The 23999-nt window shown below is 44.6% G+C and overlaps 1 protein-coding gene across 1 annotated transcript in view; it reads left to right on the top strand.

Annotated features, from left to right (window-relative positions):
* cep131 (centrosomal protein 131) overlaps positions 1-23999 on the top strand; it is a 149118-nt gene that overhangs the window by 108665 nt on the left and 16454 nt on the right. The window contains 2 exon segments of the mRNA XM_068058421.1: positions 9887-9961; positions 12387-12529. Coding sequence (XP_067914522.1) covers positions 9887-9961; positions 12387-12529 — 218 coding nt within the window.

Raw genomic sequence — 23999 nt, 5'->3', positions numbered from 1 at the left:
GTGGTGAGCTGCCTTCTTGAACCACTGCAGTCCTTGGGGCTTAGGTACACTAACAGTGCTGTTAGAAAGGGAGTTCCAGGATTTTGACCCAGCAATAGTGATGGTATGGCGATATAGTTCCAAGTCAGGATGGTATGTGGCTTGGATGGGGAACTTGCAGTTGGTGATGTTTCCATGCATCTGCTGTCCTTGTTCTTCTAAGTGCTGGAGGTCGTGGGTTTGCAAGATGCTGTCGAAGGAACCTTGGTGAGTTGCTGCAGTGCATCTTGCAGACAGTACACACTTCTGCCACTGTGCATCAGTGGTGAGGAGCATGAATGTTGAAGGTTGTGATTGGGGTGCCAGTCAAGTGGCTTCCTGGATGGTGTCAAGCTTCTTGAGTGTTGTTGGAGCTGCACTCATCCAGGCAAGTGGAGAGTATTCCATCAAATTGCTGACTTGTGCCTTGTAGATGGTGGACAGGCATTGGGGAGTCAGGGGTGAGTTACTCGCAGCAAATTTCCCAACCTCTGAACTGCTTTTTTAGTCACTGTATTTATGTGGCTGGTCCAGTTTAGTTTCTGGTCAATGGTAACCCCAAGGACATTGATAGTGGGGAATTCAGCAATGGCAATGCTATTGAACATCAAGAGGGATGGTTAGATTCTCTCTTGTTTGAAATGGTCATTGCCTGGCACTTGTCACTGTCACTTGTCACTGTCACTTATCAGCCCCAGTCTGGATGTTGTCCAGGTCTTGCTGCATCTGGACACTGGCTGCTTCAGTTCCGAGCTGTACTGCAGTCCAGGCAGTGGAACCGTTGTTTCTGAACCCCATGGTCTGGTCTATGATGTTTCCTGTGCCAGCCTGTCTTTCATTGTGTACATGCTGGCCATTTGTGGTGGAGTTGCAGAGGGGAGTCATCAGCCAGGTGTAGAGTGCATAAGCCCTGGCACTGAGCAGCCATCCTCTGGTTTGACATGGTGGCTGAAAGAATGCTGGAATAGTGAACTGATGCAAGATGAACAGACCATGAGTGCTACCAGGATAATGAACATTCACCAGCATAAATGTGCTAAGCGTGGTCACACATCAACTGCACGTTGTGTGAGTGGAACCCTTTTCCGTTTTAGTACATCTCACCACTGAGATGCAGTGCTTGCAAAGTCATGCGAGTGGAGTCAATAGCACCATGTGGAATCCTGCTATCTTGGCAAAGTTACATGTTCCTCCTGTTTCTCTCTGAACAACTTGTCTTTTTTGCTCCCTCTGATACTGGAGCCCAAGGGGGACAGCTACAACAGCCCCTATGAGTGGGAGCAAGTGGTGTGATCAGAGCCCTTGCAGTAGCAACCAATGCCTTCCCAGTGTGCAACACCACACCCTGAAGACCTTATCAACTTTTCTGAACTCCTCCAACCACTCTGTACTTCCACAAACTCAGCAAGAGCCAGTAGAAAGTTGGATGATCTCTTTAAATAGCACTGGTGGGGGTAAGGAGGTCCCTGTGCGGCTGAACGCATGTTCAACTGTGTGCTCGAGAGGACATTAATTTTTTTTAATTAGTTTTTGGGATGAGTGTTGCTGGTAAAGCCAGCATTTATTGCCCATCCCTAATTGCCCTTAAGAAGGTGGTGGTGAGCCTTCGCCTTGAATTGCTGCAATCCATGTGGCATAGGTCCACCCATAGTCCAGTTAGGGAGGGAGTTTCAGGATTCTGACCCAGCGTAAGTGAAGGAACAGTGGTGTAGTTCCAAGGCAGAGTGGTGAGTAACTTGGAGGTGGTGATGTTTCCATGCATCTGCTGTCCTTGTTCTTCTAGGTGCTAGAGGTTATGGGTTTGGAAGGTGCTGTCGAAGGAGCCTTGGTGAGTTGCTGTAGTGCATTTTGTGTATGGTACACACTACTGCCAATGTGCTGGTGGTGGAGGGAGTGACTGTTTAAGGTGGTGGACAGGGTGCCGATCAAGCGGGCTGCTTTGTCCTGGATGGTGTCAAGCTTCTTGAGTGTTGTTGGAGCCGCACCTCATCCAGGCAATTTGAGAGTATTCCATCAGACTCCTGATTTGTGCCTTGTAGATGGTGGACAGGCTTTGGGGAGTCAGGAAATGCGTTAACTAACCACAGAACTCGTAGTCTCTGATCTGCTCTTGTAGCCGCAGTTGTTACGGCCATGTGGTGAGATGCGGGTGTTTCCCCTTGTTCAACTCCCCACCTGATCGCAGCAAGTGTGTTTTGTCATTAGGGTTTAATCCCTTTGTGTTTTATTTGTCAAATAAACAGACAGTGTCAGGTTTTCTTGTAGATTTGAAAACAGAAAATCAATTGTTTATTGATCAATGCGCCTTATCCCAAAATTGTCGCAACCGCATTGACTGACAGACACACACCCACATACACACACACCTACACAAAGAACAGACCAATAGCGAGGGGAAAGTGATTTTTTTTGTGGGGGTGGGGGTCGTCACAATAAACCTGTTGAGTTCTCTTGGAAATCAAGTTCTCGGGTGCGGGCCTGAGATGATTGTAGATTTCTCTCTTGATCGAAAGTTCAGTTGAAGACGGTGGATCACTTCTAGTTCACTGCTGTCTAGTGTAGATATAGAATTCTACAGCAGGGCATGTGCCTTTTGGTGTGCTGGACCACAAGCTGCTGGATGCTGCTTTTTCTTCTCTCTCTTTCTCTGGAGTCTGTCTCTCTAGGCTGCTTTTTTTTTTAAAGAAATGGTCAAGCTGTGTTACTTCTAACCTTCTGCTAGAAGACTCTCTGGTCTCTTCCCCATGGTGATTGCAAAATGGCTCAGGATGTGGCTGCTTAACACCTCTGTTTCAGAAGAAGACATTCAATCCTGGAATGTTTTAGGATGGGTGTAGGGTGGGTTCAGTTGATATCTCTTACCTTTTAAGATTTGTCTTTTGTCATTGTCAGACAGTTAGAATACAAAAAGGACAAACCTTTTCTTTGGCAGACATTTTGAAGTATTGTTCACTTTTTAAAAGAAAGGTTCATTTTTAGAGTCATAGAGTTATATAGCACAGAAACAGGCCCTTCAGCCCATCCTGTCTGTGCTGGCTATCAAGCACCTATCTATTCTAATCCCATTTCCAGCACTTGGCCCATAGCCTTGTATGCTATGGCATTTCAAGTGCACATCTAAATACTTCTTAAAAGTTGTGAGGGTTCCTGCCTCTACCACCCCTTCAAGCAGTGTGTTCCAGATTCCAACGACCCTCTGAATTTTTTTACCACAAATCCCCTCTAAATCTCCTGCCCCTTACCTTACATCTATGCCCCTTGGTTATTGATCCCTCCGCTAAGGGAAAAAGTTTTTTCCTATCTATCTTATCAATGCCCCTCATAATTTTGTATACCTCAATCAGGTCCCCCCTCAGCCTTCTGTGCTCTAAGGAAAACAACCCTAGCCTCTCCAGTCTCTCTTCATAGCTGAAATGCTCCAGCCCAGGCAACATCCTGGTGAATCTCCTCTGCATCCTCTCCAGTTAAATGACCAATTCAGTTTTTATAACTATTAAGATTTTGTTCATGATTATTGTATCATTGCATTTCTTGTGTGCGTGACACAGCATTTTATTGGCTGGTGCAGTTAAGTTTCTAGTCGAGGGTAACCCTCAGGATGTTGATGGTGGGGGATTTAGCAATGGTAATGCCGTTGGACATCAAGGCGAGATGGTTAGATTCTCTCTGTTGGAGATGGTCATTGCCTGGCACTTGTGTAGCATGAAAGTTGTCAAGCCTGAATGTTGTCCAGGTCTTGTTACATGCTGGCACTGACTGCTTCAGTAAGTGAGGAGTTATGAATGGCACTTTGCAATCATCAGTAAACATCCCCACTTCTGACCTTATGATAGAGGGAAGATCATTAATGAAGCAGCTGATGGTGGTTGGGCCTCGGACACTACCCTGAGCAACTCCTGCCTTGATGTGCTGGTGCTGAGATAATTGGTCTCTAACCACCATAACCATCTCCTTTGTGCTAGGCATGACTCCAATCAGTGGAGAGTTTCCCATTGACTTCAATTTTGGTAGGGCCCCTTGATGCCATACTTGGTCAAATACTGCCTTGATGTCAAGGGCAGTCACTCTTGCCCCACCTCTGGAAATCAGTTCTTTTGTCCATATTTGGAGCAAGGCTGTAAAGTGGTCTGAAGCTGAGTGGCCCTGGCGAATCCAAATTAAGCATCGGTGAGCAGGTTGTTGCTGACCGAATGCCATTTGATAGCGCTGTCAACGACCCCTTCCATCGCTTTGCTGATGATGGCGAGTAGGCTAATGGGGTGGTAATTGGCCGGATTGAATTTATCCTACTAGAGCAGCAAGGTTGCAAATGGCAGTTCTGATGAAAGGTCATCGATCTGAAATGTTATTTCCATCATTTTCTGTTTTTATTTCAGATTTCCAGTATCTGCAGTATTTTGCTTTTGAAATTGGCAGGCTGGACATCAAATCAGCATTTGATGCTGACTGATGTCACAGTCTGCCTACTCTCCATACTTCTGATGCAAGCATGTAACACCTGTGTCAACGCCTTCGATAAGAGGACGTTTGGTGTGGGCTGAGCCGGAAGTGGACGGGAGCAGCTTGGGCTGCACCGGAAGTGGGTGGGAGTGATGCGGATGCCATTTTCTACTAAACCAGCGCCTAAACTAACGCGCTGTGGAGCCAAATTTTGCAGCAATTGTATCTAAAATTCCAGTATGTAATTAAATTGTTAAAGAGTTAGAAATAATTCAGACCCGCCTCCTGGAAATAAATTTGGGCATAGCAGTCTCTGGTTTAGAAGGTATCTAAATTAGATTGCTTTCAGAATGTCCCAGAAATTTTAGGTCTGATGGTGGCACTCATTTTTGCGGTTTCTTTGTTGCTAAACATGCTCAGCTAAATAGCCCCCTGCAGAAGCCATGGTTCCCTAGTAGTAAGGATCAATTGGTCCTCACCTTTTGGACCTTCCATGGTAATTAGGAGAGGAAATTGACAGGATGGAGTATCCCTTTGCAAGCAAACTCTTTTTGGGGTAAATGGCCAGTAGAGTAATTCATTGGATTGGAGATGAGACCGATAAGATTAACCATGTAATACTTCCAGACTGTCGTACAGGGCAAGCCAGTGTGGTCAGAAACTTTGCAGTGGTCTGCTACATCATTGAGCACAGAGAGGAGGACTCTTTTTTTTTTTCCCCCGCTCATTCCTGAAGATGTCTTATCCGACCTCCAGATCTTCCAATGGTTTAGGAGGGTAGATGACATAGTAACGCTCTTTCATCTCACATTTCACCCTAACGAGTGGAAGATCCTGCTGGAGATGGGATAAGACATCCTCAGGAATGGGGTCAGCTTGAGATTAAAGTGTTTGCCTTTGCTGACAACAATCAGCTCCTGAATTTCTGCTTGAGGAGAGGAAATATACCGCAAGGTGTCATTGAACTGTTAACAAAATGGTTGACCTGCGTCCATCTCCTGGAATGTGCCTTTGCAAAGCAGGTCTGGAAAGAGATGCAGTGGTTTTTGTCGAGATTTATCCTGAACATCTCTGTAACATGGGACTCTATGCACACCGAGATAAACATCAACTGTTGCTAGAGGACCATCAGCTCAGTGAAAGACGCTCTTTGGTCTGCCTGAAACTTGCTGGTCTTCCAGTGCAAAGAGCTGTCCATGACAGAATGTTGCAGACTGGCACATTCCAATATCCAGGACGATGTGCTGAGGGATGCACTAAAGTTTGGGGCAGCCACCGGAAAGGCTCAGTGGGGCAAGGCCACTGTGTAAGGTCCTCCCGCCATAGTTTACCGAGGGGCTGGAACCCGTGTAAAACCCCTCAGGCTGTATGCACCAAAATATGTTTTTGCTGTGTAATGTAAATGTTCATTGCATGTAAAATGGAATGGCAAGAGTTGGGAGGCAACTCATGTTCTGTATCGAAGGAATCTGATCTCTACTGCACTTCCTGAAATGTCAAATTTGAACTGTTTTGTAATTTTCTTTTTACAGATTTTTGTGAATAAAGTATATTTTTGGGAAAAAAGTTAACAATGGTTTGTCAGTTTGGGCACGCAACTTGTAAATGTTGTAAGATCTTTGAAGAAACACAATAACATTTTGCTTTTGCAATGGATTAACTGTAATCACCTTTAGGTTTTCCCTTCCCAATCCAATAAGCAAAAACTCAAGAGAAAAAAGTGGAATCGTCTGTGATAACCTCTGTGCATTTGAATAATATAAGCGAGGTCAACATGGTTTTATGAAAGCAAAGTTGCGTTTGACAAATTTATTAGAGTTTTTTGAGGATGTAACTATTAGGGTAGATAAAGGGCAACCAGTAGATGTAGTATGCCTGGATTTCCAAAAGGCATTTGATAAAGTGCCACACCAAAGGTTAATAGAGAAAATAAGGGCTATTGGAGTTCGGGGTAATATACTAGCATAGTTAGAAGATTGGTTAATGGACAGGAAGAAAAGAGTAGGCATGAATGGGGCATTTTCAAGTTGGAAGGCTGTGACAAGTGGAGTGTCACAAGGATCAGTGCTGGGGCCTCAGCTATTTGTAATCTATTATTGACTTAAGTGAAGAAACAGATAGAAATGTATCTAAGTTTGATGATGATACAAAGGTAGGTTGAAATGCAGATATGAGGAGGACAAAGAGAGACTGCAAAGAGATATAGACAGGTTAAGTGAGTGGGCAACCAGGTAGAAGATTGAGTATAATGTGGGGAAGTGTGAGGTTATTCACTTTCTTCATAAGAATAGAAGAGCAGAATTTTTTTTTAAAAGGCGAGAAACCTGTAAATGTTATTCATAGGGACTTGGGTGTGCTAGTACAAGGAACACAGAAAGGTACAACAAACTATTAGGAAGGCAAATGGCATGTTGGCCTTTATTGCAAGGGGATTGGAGTAACAGAATAAACCAGTCTTTCTACAGTTGTACAAGGCTTTGCTGAGACTACACCTGGGTTATTGTGTGCAGTTTTGGTCTCCATATTTAAGGAAAGATATACTTGCATTGGAGGCAGTGCAGTGACAGTTCACTAGAATAGCCCCTAGGATGAGAGGGTTGTCCTATGCTGAGAGCCTGCATAAATTGGGCCTATATTCTCTGGAGTTTAGAAGAATTAGAGGTGATCTCATTGAAATTTACAAGATTCTTAAGGGGCTTTACAGGGTAAACACTGAGAAGTAGTTTCCGCTGGCTGGAGAATCTAAAACACGGGGGGATGATCACTTAGGACTAACATGAGAAATTTCTGCACTCAAAGGGTTGTGAATTTTTGGAATTCTGTACCTTAGAGGATGCTCCATCATTTATATGTTTAAGGCTGGGATAGACAGATTTTTGTTTTCTCAGGGAATCAAGGGATAGGGGTAGTGAGCAGGAAAGTGGAGTTGAAACCCAAAGTTACCCATGATCATATTGAATGCTGGAGCAGGTTTGATGGGCCTTATGGTCTACTCCTGCTCCTATCTCCTATGTTCGTAATGTTCTTATGTAGTCCCCTTAAACTAAATCGGTGTTAGCAGTTGTGCAAAATCTATTGCACATAGGAAAGAAGTTATAAGAATATCATTGCAGTTTTACTTGCACTATCAAAGTCTTTGTGGGTTTGGTCAACGTTGCAAAATGTCCTTAATTATAATCATTTTCCCTCCTTGCTGACACTAGTTTCTCTCCTTTCCTTCCCAACTTGTTCTGAATACCTGGACGTCCTTGCTGAGGTACAGTTCCATAGGCTTGAATTGTTTGCTGATACTTCAACCCAAGTGACTAGTAGTCATGTATGTACCTAGACAGTGAGTGTAGGCAGGCTGTTCAATGGCAAGGCTCATGACAGCTGGATATTATTTTGTCCACATATGAGCACTTCTAGCTACAGTAACAGAATAGCAATCGTGAACATGAACTGTGCATAGTTTTACATCCTCCTCCCAACTCCTAGGCACTGTTGTCAATTGTAGCACCTTTGCCCACATCAAATATAAGCCAGTTCAGAAACTGAACTTGAGACTTTCCAGGCCTAGTTACTCATTGGCTTAGTCAGCTAAACTACTGGGGGAGAGGATACAGTGTTTTAAAAAAAATAAATAAAAACAAAGTGCTGGAAATACTAAGCAGGTCTGGCAGCATCTGCGGAGAGAGAAGCAGTTAACATTTCAGGTCAGTGACCTTCGATCAGAGCTGGCAAAGGTTAGAAATGTTATAGGTTTTAAGCAAATAAAGCGGGGTTGGGGGAAAAGAGAACAAAAGGGAATGTGTCTGATCGAACAGAGGGCCGGAGAGATTAACTGACCAGGGGGTCATGGGGCAAAGACAAAGAGAGTGTGCTAATGGTGTGGTGAAAGACAAAGCATTACTGCAGAGGAGTGTTAATGACAGAATAATGAGCAGCCCTAGCCAAAAGCACAAACACGAAAAAACCAGTAGACAGGCACCTGGTTTAAAAAAAAAAGGAACAAAATAAGATAAAATTAAAAAAGAGTCAGTCAAGCTCTGAAATAATTGAACTTATTGTTCAGTCCGGTAGGCTGTAGCGTGCCTAATCAGAAAATAAGGTGCTGTTCCTGGAGCTTACATTGATGTTTGCTGGAACACTGCAGCAGGTCCAGGCATAAGAGCAGCGGGGTGTATTGAAATAGGAAGCGGAGGTGTTCCACAAAGCAGTCACCCAATCTGCATTTGGTCTCCCCAGTATAAAGGAAACTGCATTGTGAGCAGCAAATACAGTATGCTAAATTGAAAGAAGTACAAGTAAAATGCTGCTTCACCTGAAAGGAGTGTTTGGGGCCTTGGATAGTGAAGAGAGAGGAGGTAAAAGGGCAGGTATTACACTGGACGTGGTGGAAATGGCAGAGGATGATCCTTTGGATGTGTAGGCTGGTGGGTTGGAAAGTGAGGACAAGGGGAACCTTATTGCGGTTCTGGGAGGGAGGGGAAGGGGTGAGGGCAGAAGTGCGGGAAATGGGTCAGATGTAGTTGAGGGCCCTGTCAACCACAGTGGGGGGTGGGGGGGGGGGGGTGGTTGGGGGGGAGATCCTTGGTTGAGGAAAAAGGAAGACATATCAGAAGTGCTGTTGTGGAAGTTTGCATCATCAGAGCAGTTGGGTCGGAAACTGAGAAATTGGGAGAATGGAATGGAGTCCTTACAGGAAGCAGGGTGTGAGGATGTGTATCTGAGGTAGCTGTGGGAGTCAGTGGGCTTATAATGAATATTTATGGACAGTCTATCCCAGAGATGGAGACAGAGAAGTCAAGGAAGGGAAGGGAAGTGTTGGAGATGGACCTTAGTTCAATAATTTCAGAGCATGACTGGCCCTTTATTTTATTTTGTTCCATCTTTTGTTTTTTTACCATGTGCCTGCCTACTTGTTTTTTCATGTTTGTGCTTTTGGTTAGGGCTGATCATTATTCTGTCATTAACACTCCCTCTGCACTAATGCTTTGTCTTTCATCACACCATTAGCACACTCTCTTAGCCTTTGCCCCATGACCTCCTTGTCAGTTAATCTCTCCGGCCCTCTGTCCTATCATACACCTTCCCTTTTGTTCTCTTTTTTTTTTCCCCCCCCAACCCCGCTTTATTTGCTTAAAACCTATTACATTTCTAACCTTTGCCAGTTCTGATGAAAGATCACTGACCTGAAATGCTAACTCTGCTTCTCTCTCCACAGATGCTGCCAGACCTGCTTAGTATTTCCAGCGCTTTCTGGTTTTATTTCAGATTTCCAGCATCTGCAGTATTTTGCTTTTGTTTCAGTGTTTTGTTTGGTGTGGTAATATTATGCAGAGATAGTTTGGGATATTATTGTGCCTTTTTTGGGTTGAAAGGGAAATGCATATAAACAGAACTATTAATCTCTTTTTTACATTTGACTGTGTGCTTATCTGATCAGGTAGAAACTCAATCCTTGAAAGAAAGACTAGAAATTGAGAAACAGGCCTGGGAAGAAAATTACATGAAGAAACAGGTAATTTTCATTATGTTCAGCATATCATCCTGCTTATGCAATGTGTGTTAATACAGTTGAGGTTGCATCTTGTTATTGCAAAATAGTTGGTCGGAGAAATGGCTTGATAAAGAACTATTTGATGTTGCAGTACTTGGATTTTAAAAGCTTGCAGATTGGGATATCAAAACCAACTAGAAACAGATGAACTTTTCTGATTTAATTAAACTAGGCAGAGCAGTATAGACAGAGAATGCTGCAAAAAGATTTAGATTGAACAGGCACATGCCAAACGAAGTTTAACACCAAGAAAGGTAAGTAGGTAAGGTATTGCAGCAGTTAGTTTGAAAAAATATATACCATAAGTATACAATGGATGCAATTGAACGAGCAGTAGAATGCCAGTCTACAGAAATACTTCTAAAAGTTTAAGTGTAGAGTACTGTGCTCTGTTTTAGTCACCAGGCTGGAAACAATCATATGCTGTAGGAAAAACAACAACTAAACTGATTCCACCCGTAGAGGGGTTGAGGTATGAGGAAAATTTAGAATTCAAAAAGACAGTTAAGGGGAAATCTCATGTATATAAAATATTAATTGATGTAGATAAGGTAGCCCAGATTATTAAGGTGCAAAAGTAAACCAAAGTGTATAAATAACCATTTGTAAACTTGAGATATATCAGCAAGTACTTATTTATCCAAAGTCAATTGCAATAAATGTCATAGTAAGCCAATTTCTACCTCTATTGTCAATCTGAAGGAAGGGCATTGTTAAACGTGTTAGACTGTAAAGACAAAATAGCCCTGATTAAATGCCATATTAGGATAATAGCTATTTTAATTAGTGACATATGAATGTTTGTGTACTTCGAGCATTTTGTCTTTTTGTGTAGCTTCCAAAGCTACCGATCTGTATTGGCACAGAAATCTTAGAGTGGAAATATAAGTATTGATCACTTATGTTTTGTTGAAGACGGCTTAGTTAAAATAGTTAGAATCATAGATTGGTTACAGCACAGAAGGAGGCCATTCGGCCCATTGTGTCCGTGCCAGCTGTCTGTAAGTACAAAGCAGTCTCTTTCCCTGTTTTTTTTTTCCCTGCATCCCTGCAAAGTTTTTCTCATACAGTTGTCCAATTTGCTTTTGAAAGCCATGATTGAATCTGTCACCACCACACTCTCAGGCAGTGCATTCCAGATTCTAACCACTCGCTGCATTAAAAAAAAAAGTTTTCTTCATGTCACCACTGGCTCTTTTATCAATCAACTTATATCTGGTTCTCGACCCATCCGCCAATAGGAACAGTTTCTCCCTATCTACTCTGTCCAGACCCCTCGTGATGTTGAACACCTTTATCAAACCTCCACTCAGTCTTGTCTAAGGAGAACAGCCCCAGCTTCACCAATCTATCCATGTAACTGGAGTCCCTCATTCCCCGAACCATTCTCGTAAGTCTTTTCTGCACTAACGCCTTCACATCCTTCCTAAAGTGTGGTACCTAGGATTGGACACAATACTCCAGTTGAGGCTGAACCATTGTTTTATAAATGTTCACCATAACTTTCAGGCTTTTGGACTCTATGCCTCTATTTCACCTTCAACAATTTATGCACATATGCCCCCAGGTCCCTCTGCTGCTGCACCCCCTTTAGAATTGTATTCTTTATTTTATGTTGCCTCTCCTCGTTCTTCCAAAATATATCACTTCACACTTCTCTGCATTAAATTTAATTTGCCACTCCACCAGCCTCTCTAATGCAAATTTTGAAATTATGCCCTTTACACCAAGTCCAGGCCATTAATATAGATCAGGAAAAGCAGTGGTCCTAATATTGACCCCTGGGAAATCCAACTATATACCTTTCTCCAGTCCAAAAAAAACTGTCCACCACTGCTCTGTTTCCTGTCACTGAGTCAACTTCTTATCCATGTTGCCATCTGCCCCTTTTACTCCATGGACTTCAATTTTGCTGACAAGCCTGTTTTTTATATTTGTTTGGGGGATATGGGCATCGCTGGCCAGGCCAGCATTTATTGCCCATCCCTAATTGCCCTTGAGAAGGTGGTGGTGAGCTGCCTTCTTGAACCACTGCAATCTTTAGCGTGCAGGCACGCCAACAATGCTGTTAGGAAGGGAGTTCCAGGATTTTGACAGTGAAGGAACAGTGATATAGTTCCAAGTCAGGATGGTGTGTGGCTTTGAGGGGAACTCCAGGTGGTGGTGTTCCCATGCATCTGCTGTCCTTGTTCTTCTAGGCGATAGAGGTTGCGGGTTTGGAAGGTGCTGCCTAAGGGTCCTTGGTGAGCGTTATGTGACATTTTAGTTTTTCAGTGCAATACTTCATTTTCCAGAACAAGTTGGTAAAGTGAATCGTCAGGCTTGGAATTGCCAAATCAGGTATCACAAGGTTCTTTGCCATTAAGCTATTTTTCATCTTCTGTAGGAGGCTTGGTTACTTACCCGCGAACGAGGATTAAAAGAAGAGGTCCGCAAAGGGCGAGACAAGGAGATTGAGCTGGTTATCCAGCGCCTGGAGGAAGAAGTCAGAATTTCTAAGCATGAGTGCGAGAGGGTAGCTGAAAATACGTGAGAACATTTTCAGAATTTATTTTTTCAAAAATTTATATCCTATCAGAAATGAGGAAAAAATAGGATCTTTCACTGTGTGTTGAAAAGGCGTGTAACAAAAATATAGTAACATCAGGAGACTTTAATGCCCTCTTGTTAAAATTGCAAACAATCTAGCTGCCCCTTTCAATTTGTTGGCTCAATTTCATGGATGTAAACATTGTGCTGTTAACAATTCAGGTGCAGTACACACCGTGGAAACAGATTGGCTATCAGGAATGATTTAATGAATTTAGATAGATACTATCTGAATGGTCTTTGTCCTCTAAACATTTCTATGTAAATATAGAGACTGACAGAGGTGCACAATAGTCTTTTTATTTTCAGTTTATGACTATATTTGATCTCTTATGTGCAATTTTGGAATTTGGAAGGGTTTAAACCAATTGAGCAGGGGTGCAGTTGGGAGGGTGTGAGGGATGATCAGTAAATAGCAGGAAGGAGCAGCAATGAGATCGTAGCACAGAGACATAAATGAACAGCAATGAAATTAGAATTATCCCAAAATTGCAGTCACTTCATTGAGGAATATTGAAAAATCGACAAAGGAGATATTAATTTGAACGTACATCAACGCCCCGGTCATCTTGATGATAGGATTGTTGAGCTGCAGACACAAGTTGCGACACCAGATGAGGATATGGTTGCATTAACCGAGACATGACTCAAACAAGGTCAGCAATGGGTTCTTGATATTCCTGTTTACCAAGCATTCAAGTATGATAGAGAAGGAAAAGGAGGCAGTATTGATGAAAGTTGATACAAATAGAAGGGAAAAACTAGATGTTTCAATGACTGTATCTATTTAGCCTGAGTTAAGGAACAGAGCAGGAGCTGTTACATTACTAGGAGCTTTTTTTTAATTAAAGCTCCAAACAGTGAGAAGGCGCTAGATGAGTACACTTGTTGGCCAATTTTAAAGGCGTGTCACAAAAATAGAATAGTAATTTAGGAGACCTTAATTGCCGTAATGTAGACTGAGAAAAACATAGCGTAATGGGGAGGGAATGAGAGCAATTTCGGATGTGTAAGGAGAACTTTCCCAATCAATAGGCTTAATTTTACTAGCCCTCTAGGGATGGGCTGGGAGGCAGGTGGGGTTGGGGAGGGTGGGGTGGGCTGTTAATTAGCCAGAGAAGGCGGGGTGCAGAGGCCTGACCCCATGGAATTTTATCAGTGGTGGGGAAGGTGGCAGATGGCCTTCCCACCCAGAGGCCAATTGAGGCCCTTAAGTGGCCAATTAATCGCCACTTAAAGACCTCTTCCCACCACTGTTGGAATTTTACCAGCAGCTGGTGGGTTCCCTGCCACCTGGGGAGACTGTCCATTAAAATGAGGCAGCCTCCCTGTGGGCTGGTGGTGGTGGGGGAGGAGAGCTTCCTGATTGGTGCTGTGTGGCCCACGGTGGGGCCCCCCGAAAGCACTGGCCATCCCTGTGGAAACACCCGCCCCTGCCCTCACCAACATTCCCCCCACCACCACCCTCGCTGGGGCCTTCCTGATTGGCCCCGGTGCCCCTGACCCCACTTTGCTTATGGGAAGGTGAGCATCATGTGTTGAGTCTCCCAACTGGTGCAGTCCCACAGTGGCCACCTCTCCCGGTGGTGCTGCTGCTGGCCCACTGATTGGCTGGCAATCTTGGAGGCGGGCTCCCATCTTTTAAAGGGATGGGAGCCCCGATGCCCGGCAGTTAATTGCCTGAGCACCGAAAAATGTGGTGGGGGAGGTCCCATAAACAGCTGAGGTGGGGTTGCCCCTGGCTTTCAGGTCAGGTGTCGGGACCCCTGCTGGGGGAGGGGGGACAAAATTTAGCCCAATGTGTCTCAGTCCAACAGGGAATGAAGCGGTGCTGGATATGGTTCTGGGAAATGAAGTAGGGCAAGTGGAGTGTGTCACAGCAGAAGATCATTCACAACACAATTCACTTTACATAAGAACTAGGAGCAGGAGTAGGCAATTCAGCCTCTCTAGCCTGCTCCACCATTCAATACAATCATGGCTGATCTCATCTCGGCCTCAACTCTACTTTCCTGCCCGTTCTCCATAACCCTGCAACCCATTCCTAATTAAAAAGGCTGCGAATGCTGACACCACCACCAGTAGGTGGCGCTGCAATGGCACATGCGCAAATGCAGCCTGTGCCACTAAAACGTCACAGTCTGCGACGTCAGGCAGCTACCAGGATTAAAGATGGCGTTGCCCAAATTATTACATGATGGCAACCTAAACACATGGCAGCACATAATGGCCGGGGAGGGAGGGAGCGAGTGGGGAGGGGAGGGGAGGGAGTGGGCCGGGGAGAGGAGGGAGGGAGCGGGCCGGGGAAGGGCGGTGAGCAATCAGGCGGTGGGGGGGTGAGCGAACAGGCGGGGGTCGGGAGCGGAAGGCGGGGGGAAGAAGGAGAGTGCACCCGCCACCAGCAAGGTCTGCGGCCGTGCTATCCCCGCACCCGCTCCCCAGACCCCCTCTCCCCCTAGTCCTGCTCTCTCCTTGCTCCCCAGACCCCTTCTCCCCCCACCCCTGCTCTCTCTGGCCCTGATCCCCCCACCATCTGCCCGCGTTATGCTATGACGTCACCTGCGCATGCGCCAACCAGTCCTGGCGCTGCAGAACGCAGCGCATGCGCAGAGGATAGGAGCATGTGTGCAGATTGGCGCAGTCGGATGACGTAAGCTGCCAGCTGCGTTGTCCGTAATCACTTTGAATTAAAAATCTGTCTATCTCTTCCTTAAATTTACTCAATGTCCCAACATCCACTGCACTCTGGGGTAGTGAATTCCACAGATTCACAACCCTTTGAGAGAAGTAATTTCTCCTCTTCTCTGTTTTAAATCTGCTACCCCTTATCCTAAAACTATGACCTCTCGTTCCAGATTGCCCCACAAGAGGAAACATCCTCTCTATATCTACTTTGTCAATCCCCTTAATCATCTTACATACCTCAATTAGATCTCCTCTCATTCTTCTAAACTCTAGAGAGTAAAGGCCTAACCTGCTCAATCTCTCTTCATAAGACAGACCCCTCATCTCTAGAATCAACCTAGTGAACCTCCTCTGAACTGCCTCCAATGCAACTACATCCCTCTCAAGTAAGGGGACCAAAACTGTACACAAAGCTCCAGGTACGGTCTCACTAATGCCTTATACAGTTGCAGCAACACTTCCCTACCTTTATACTCTATTCTTTTAGCAATAAATGCCAAAATTCCATTTGCCTTCCTTTATTACCTGCTGCACCTGCACACTAGTTTTCTGCGATTCATGCACGAGGACATCCAGATCCCTCTGCACCGAAGCACTCTGAAGTTTCTCTCCATTTAGATAATAATTTGCCTTTCTATTCTTCCGACCTAAATGGATAACCTCACACTTATCCACATTAAACTCCATCTGCCAAATTTTAGCCCATTTACCTAACCTATCCATATCCATTTGTAAATTTCTTATTTCTTTATTGCAACTTACTACCCCACCTATTTTAGTGTCATCTGTGAATTTGGCTATAGTACCTTCTATCCCTGCATCTAAGTCATTAATATAGATTGTAAATAGTTGGGGCCCGAGGACCGAACCCTGTGGCACCCCACTAGTTGCATCTTGCCAACCAGAAAAAGACCCATTTATCCCAACTCTCTGTTTTCTGTTGGTTAGCCAATCCTGTATCCAAGCTCATAAATTGCCCCTAACCCCATGTGATCTTACCTTGTGTATTAACCTTTTGTGCGGCACCTTATCAAATGCCTTCTGGAAGGCAAGATATACTGCATCAACAGGATCCCCATTATCCACTTTACTTGTTACATCTTCGAAGAACTCTAGCAAATTCGTCAAACATGATTTACCCTTCATAAAACCATGTTGACTGATGGATAGCGTTTTAACTTTCTAAATGTCCTGTTATTACTTCCTTAATGGATTCCAACAATTTCCCAACTTTAGAGTAATTATGGAAGGAGAGCAGAAATTATCAAAGGTAAAAATGCTCAACGAGGGAAGAGCTAATTTCAGTGATTTAAGTAAGGACCGAGCACAGATGGATTGGAAAAGGTAATTGCAGGGTAAAGCTGCATTGGAGTAATGGAATACATTCAAGGAAGATATAGTCAGGTACAAATTAGTCATATTCCTCTGAAGGGAAAAGGTAGAGGAAATGAGAGTTAAAATAACACAGAAGAAGGAGGCTTATGATGATTGTCAGAGTAAGATTTGGTTAATAACCAGCAAGATTATGGAAAGTAAAGAAGGGAATTGAAAAAGTTAATTCGGGAAGCAAAGAGGGATGACGAAAAAATATTAGCAGACTTTTTTTTGTATTCATTCATGGGATGTGGGCTTCGCTGGCCAGGCCAGCATTTATTGCCCATCCCTAATTGCCCTCGAGAAGGTGGTGGTGAGCTGCCTTCTTGAACCGCTGCAGTCCATGTGGGGTAGATACACCCACAGTGCTGTTAGGAAGAGAGTTCCAGGATTTTGACAGAGTGACAGTGAAGGAACGGTGATATAGTTCCAAGTCAGGATGGTGTGTGACTTGGAGGGGAACTTGCAGGTGGTGGTGTTCCCATGCATTTTCTGCCTTTGTCCTTCTAGTTGGTAGAAGTCATGGGTTTGGAAGGTGCTGTCTAAGGAGCTTTGGTGCATTGTTGCAGTGCATCTTGTAGATGGTACACACTGCTGCCACTGTGTGCCGGTGGTGGACAGAGTGAATGTTTGTAGATGGGGTGCCAATCAAGCGGCCTGCTTTGTCCTGGATGGTGTCAAGCTTCTTGAGTGTTGTTGGAGCTGCACCCATCCAGGCAAGTGGAGAGTATTCCATCACACTCCTGACTTGTGCCTTGTAGATGGTGGACAGGCTTTGGGGAGTCAGGAGGTGAGTTACTCGCCGCAGGATTCCTAGCCTCTGACCTGCTCTTCTAGCCACGGTATTTATATGGCTACTCCAGTTCAGCTTCTGGTCAATGGTAGCCCCTAGAATGTTGATAGTGTGGGATTCAATGATGGTAATGCCATTGAATGTCAAGGGGAGATGGTTAGATTCTCTCTTGTTGGAGATGATCATTGTCTGGCACTTGTGTGGCACGAATGTTACTTGCCACTTCTCAGCCCAAGCCTGGATATTGTCCAGGTCTTGCTTAATTTCTACACGGACTGCTTCAGTATCTGAGGAGTCACGAATAGTGCTGAACATTGTGCAATCATTAGCGAACATCCCCACTTCTGACCTTATGATTGAAGGAAGGTCATTGATGAAGCAGCTGAAATGGTTGGGCCTAGGACACTACTCTGAGGAACTCCTGCAATGATGTCCTGGAGCTCAGATGATTGACCTCCAACAACCACAACCATCTTTCTTTGTGCTATGTATGACTCTAGCCAGCGGAGGGTTTCCCCCTGATTCCCATTGACCTTAGTTTTGCTAGGGCTTCTTGATGGCATACTCGGTCAAATGCTGCCTTGATGTCAAGGCAGTCACTCACCTAACCTCTTGAGTTCAGCTCTTTTGTCCATGTTTGAACCAAGGCTGCAATGAGGACAGGAGCTGAGTGGCCCTGGCGTAACCCAAACTGAGCGTCACTGAGTAGGCTATTGCTAAGCAAGTGCCGCTTGATGTCACTGTTGATGACACCTTCCATCACTTTACTGATGATTGAGAGTAGGCTGCTAGGGCGGTAATTGGCCGGGTTGGACTTGTCCTGCTTCTTGCGTACAGGACATACCTGGGCAATTTTCCACATTGCAGGGTAGATGCCAGTGTTGTAGCTGTACTGGAACAGCTTGGCTAGGGGTGCGGCAAGTTCTGGAGCACAGGTCTTCAGTACTATTGCTGGAATATTGTCGGGGCCCATAGCCTTTGCAGTGTCCAGTGCCTTCAGTCGTTTCTTGATATCACGTGGAGTGAATCGAATTGGCTGAAGTCTGGCGTCTGTGATGCTGGGGACTTCAGGAGGAGGCTGGGATGAATCATCAACTCAGCACTTCTGGCTGAAGATTGTTGCAAATGCTTCAGCCTTATCTTTCGCACTGATGTGCTGGGCTCCCCCATCATTGAGGATGGGGATATTTGTGGAGCCATCTCCTCCAGTTCGTTGTTTAATTGTCCACCACCATTCATGGCTAGATGTAGCAGGACTGCAGAGCTTAGATCTGATCCGTTGGTTATGGGATCGCTTAGCTTTGTCTATAGTATGCTGCTTACTCAGTTTGGCACGCAGATTGTCCTGTGTTGTAGCTTCACCAGGTTGACACCTCATTTTGAGGTATGCCTGGTGCTGCTCCTGGCATGCCCTCCTGCACTCTTCATTGAACCAGGGTTGGTCTCCTGGCTTGATGGTAATGGTAGAGTGGGGGATATGTCGAGCCATGAGGTTACAGATTGTGGCTGAGTACAATTCTGCTGCTGTTGATGGCCCACAGCACCTCATGGATGCCCAGTTTTGCATTGCTAGATCTGTTCGAAATCTATCACATTTAGCACTGTGGTAGTTCCACACAACACGATGGAGGGTATCCTCAATGTGAAGGCAGGACTTTTTGTCCACAACGACCATGCGGTGGTCACTCCTACCAATACTGTCATGGACAGATGCATCTGTGGCAGGAAGATTGGTGAGGACGAGGTCAAGTATGTTTTCCCCTCGTGTTGGTTCCCGCACCACCTGCCGCATACCCAGTCTAGCAGATATGTCCTTACGGACTCGGCCACCTCAGTCAGTAATGGTGCTACCGAGCCACTCTTGGTGATGGACATTGAAGTTCCCTACCCAGAGTACATTCTGTGCCTTCGCCACCCTCAGTGCTTCCTCCAAATGCTGTTCAACATGGGGGAGTACTGACTCATCAGCTGAGGGAGGGTGGTTGGTGGTAATCAGCTGGAGGTTCCTTGTCCATGTTTGATCTGATGCCATGAGACTTCATGGGGTCCAGAGTCGATGTTTTGGACTCCCAGGGCAACTCCCTCTGACTGTATACCACTGTGCTGCCACCTCTGGTGGGTCTGTCCTGCTGGTGGAACAGGACATACCCGGGGATGGTGATGGCAGTGTCTGGGACATTGTCTGTAAGGTATGATTCCATGAGTATGACTGTCATGCTGTTGCTTGACTAGTCTGTGGGACAGCTCTCCCAACTTTGGCACAAGCCCCCAGATGATAGTAAGGAGGACTTTGCAGGGTCGACAGGGCTGTGTTTGTCATTTCCGGTGCTTGGGTCAATGCCGGGTGGTCCGTCCGGTTTCATTCCTTTTTATTGACTTTGTAGCGGTTAGGTACAACTGAGTGGCTTGCTAGGCCATTTCAGAGGGCATGTAAGAGTTAGCCACATCGCTGTGGGTCTGGAGTCACATGTTGGCCAGACCAGGTAAGGACCGCCAATTTTCTTCCCTAAAGGACATTAGTGAACCAGATGAGTTTTTACAACAATCAACAATGGTTTCATGGCCATCATTAGGCTAGATTTTTAATTCCAGATTTATTAATTGAATTCAAATTCCACCTTCTGCTGTGGTGGGATTTGAACCCATGTTCTCAGAGAGCAATACCCTGGGTCTCTGGGTTACTAGTCCAGTGACAATACCACTACGCCACCGCCTCCCCTTATTATTAATCATCATTAAATTGAACCCTCAAGCATTCTCTAAACATACAATGGGTAAGGGGTTAGCTAAGGAAAACTTAGACCTTTTAAGGACTCAAAAAGAATCCTTCATATCGAGTCAAGGTTATCGCTAAAGTATTGCATCTCTCTTCATAAAGGAAGTGATTGATGTGAAGTTTACACAAAAAGAAGAGAGGGAAGTTATGGACAGGATAGTAATAGAGAAGACATACTGAAAAGATTAGCATTCCTGAAAGTTGGTAAGTCTCCTACTCTGGATGGAATGCATCCTATGTTGCTGATAAAAGCAAAGGTAGAATTAGCAGACGTATTGTCACAATCTTTCTTTCAAGCCTCATTGGATACTCGTGTAATGTCGTAAGACAGGAGGGTTGCTAATGTTATCCCATTATTCAATAATGAGGGAGCGGGATAAACCAAGAAACTACAGGCGAGTCAGCTGAATATCAGTGGCGGAGAAGCTATTGGAAACCATTATCAGGGATAAAATAAAATTGCTTTTGGAAATACATGGGTTGATCGTGTATTTGTGTATGGTAAATTATGTCTGACTAACTTGATTTTCTTTGAGATAACAGTGAAGATGATCAAAATAGTGCAGTAGAGTTTCATGCAGGAGGCTTGTTAAGATTGAAGCCATGGAATTAGGGGGAGAATGGTGGTACAGATAAGAAATTGGCTTAGTGACAGGAAGTGAAGAGTGGTGGTGGATGGATGTTTTTCAGACTGAGAGGTGGTTTGCAGTGGTGATCCTCGAGTCAGTTTTGGGTCCATTTCTCTCTCTCATTTTTATAAACAACCTAGATTTGGATGTAGAGAACAACGTTATGAAGTTTTAAGTTGATACAAAATTTGGCAACGTAATAGTGTTGGGATAGTTGTAGACTTCAGGATGACTAAATGGGCAGAAGCATGGAACATGGAGTTCAGTGCGATGTGCTGCACTTTGGGAAGATTAATACCGAAAGACAATAAACTATAAATGGCACTGTTTTGAAAGTGTAGTTGAGCAGAGAAACTTTGGTGTCACAAATCCTCACAGGTGGCAGGACAAATTGATATGGTGATGTGTTTTGGGGTTTATAAATAGAGACACAGAATATTAAAGAAAAGAGACCATGCTAGAAATTTATAAATCACTGGTATGGCCTCAGCTGGAGTATTGTGGATAATTCTGGGCATCACACTTCAGGAAGGATGTAAAGGCCTTAAAAAGGGTACAGAGGAGGCTGACTTGGATATTACCGGGCATGAGGGATATCAGTTATTAGGAGAGGTTGGAAAAGTTAGGACTTCTTCTTGGAATATAAAAGGTTAAGAGGTGACCCAGTAGAGGTTTTCAAGATGATAGATTTTGAAAGAGTAGAGATAAATTATTCAGCTTGCGCATCGGTATCTAGAGGTCATACATTTAAGATCATTGGCAAAAGATTTAGAGGAGAGATGAGAAATGTTTTCACTTGAGAGTTATCAGGATCCAGAGTGTTCTACCTGGAAAGGTGGTGGAAGCTGATTCCATATGTAATTTTAAAGGGGAGTAAGATAGGTAGCTGAGGATAAGGAACTTGCAGCATTACAAAGAAAAAGTGGAGGTGTGAGACTAAGTACAGCTGATATTTCCAACAGCCAGCACAGACATGACTGGATGAATGGCCTCCATCTTGAAGGCCGCCTCAGGTCTGCAAATTAAACCCGACCCGAGCCCAACAGAATCACATCCGAGCCCGACCCGGCCTGGCCTGAGTCATTCCAATTTTTCTGCCGCCCGACCCAACCCGACCATCAGTTAACCTACCTTCCATTTTTCACTTTGTTGCTTATCTGCACAAGCTTAAAATAACTGTAACAAAACCACCTTTCTAGTCCAAAAATTACATTAACATTGGAGCCACTTATCGGAGATCATGATAGAGCGTGTCCGACCCGGCCTAACCCGACCTGAGCCCAAATGCTGGACCCAGAAGTGTGACCCGGCCTGAGCCCTGTCATAGGGTCATAGAAACATTGGAAAATAGGAGCAGGAGTAGGCCATTCGGCCCTTCGAGCCTGCTCCACCATTCATTATGATCATGGCTGATCGTCCAACTCAGTAACCTGTTCCTGCTTTCCCCCCATATCCTTTGATCCCTTTCGACCCAAGAACTATCTCTAACTCCTTCTTGAAAACATACAATGTTTTGGCCTCAACTGCTTTCTGTGGTAGCGAATTCCACAGGCTCACCACTCTCTAGGTGAAGAAATTTCTCCTCATCTTAGTCCTGAAAGGTTTACCCCGTATCCTTAGACTATGACCCCTGGTTCTGGGCTCCCCCAGCATCGGGAACATCCTTCCTGCATCTACCCTGTCAAGTCCTGTTAGAATTTTGTAGGTTTCTGTGAGGTCCCCCCTCACTCTTCTGAACTCCAGCGAATATAATCCTAACCGACTCAATCTCTCCTCATACGTCAGTCCCGCCATCCCAGGAATCAGTCTGGTAAACCTTCGCTGCACTCCCTCTATAGCAAGAACATCTTTCCTCAGATAAGGAGACCAAAACTGCTCACAATATTCCAGGTGTGGCCTCACCAAGGCCCTGTAAAATTGCAGCAAGACATCCCTGCTCCTATACTCTAATCCTCTCGCTATGAAGGCCAACATACCATTTGCCTTTTTTACCGCCTGTTGCACCTGCATGCTTACCTTCAGCGACTGGTGTACGAGATCACCCAGGTCTCGTTGCATGTTCCCTTCTCTCAGTTTATAGCCATTCAGATAATCTGCCTTCCTATTTTTGCTACCAAAGTGGATAACCTCATATTTATCCACATTATACTGCATCTGCCATGCATTAGCCCACTCACTCAACTTGTCCAAATCACCCTGAAGCCTCTCTGCATCTTCCTCACAACTCCCCCTCCCACCCAGTTTTGTGTCATCTGCAAATTTGGAGATATTACATCTAGTTCCCTCATCTAAATCATTAATATATATTGTGAATAGCTGGGGTCCTAGCACAGGTCCCTGTGGTACCCCACTAGCCACTGCCTGCCATTCGGAAAAAGACCCGTTTTTTTCCTACTCTTTGTTTCCTGTCTGCCAACCAATTTTCTGTCCATCGCAATACACGACCCCCAATCCCATGTGCTTTAATTTTACTCTTATGTGGGACTTTGTCGAAAGCCTTCTGAAAGTCCAAATAAACCACATCCACCGGCTCCCCCTCATCAACTCTACTAGTTGAATTCTTCGAGGATATTAGTAGATTTGTCAAGCATGATTTCCCTTTCATAAATCCATGCTGACTCTGTCGAATTCTACTACTGTTCTCCAAGTGCTTTGCTATAAAATCTTTGATAATGGACTCTAGAATCTTCCCCACAACTGACGTCAGGCTGTGACTGATCTATAATTTCTTGCTTTCTCTCTATCTCCCTTTTTAAATAGTGGGGCTATATTAGCTACCCTCCAATCTGTAGGGACTGTTCCAGAGTCTATAGAATCTTGGAAGATGACCACCAATGCATCCACTATTTCTAGGGCCACTTCCTTAAGTACTCTGAGATGTAGATTATCAGGCCCTGGGGATTTATTGGCCTTCAATCCCATCAATTTCCCCAACACCATTTCTCTACGAATACTGATTTCCTTCAGTTCCTGCCTCTCACTAAACCCTGTGTTCCCCAACATTTCTGGTATGATATTTGTGTCCTCCTTTGTGAAGACAGAACCAAAGTATGCATTTAGTTGGTCAGCCATTTCTTTGTTCCCCCATAATAAATTCCCCTGTTTCTGATTGTAAGGGACCTACATTTGCCTTCACCAATCCTTTTCTTTCAC

The sequence above is a fragment of the Heterodontus francisci genome, chromosome 26, assembly GCF_036365525.1.
Source record: "Heterodontus francisci isolate sHetFra1 chromosome 26, sHetFra1.hap1, whole genome shotgun sequence".
In the NCBI taxonomy this organism is placed as follows: domain Eukaryota; kingdom Metazoa; phylum Chordata; class Chondrichthyes; order Heterodontiformes; family Heterodontidae; genus Heterodontus; species Heterodontus francisci.
The sequence above is the reverse complement of the archived record's forward strand: the minus strand, read 5'-3'. Positions and strand labels throughout refer to the sequence as shown.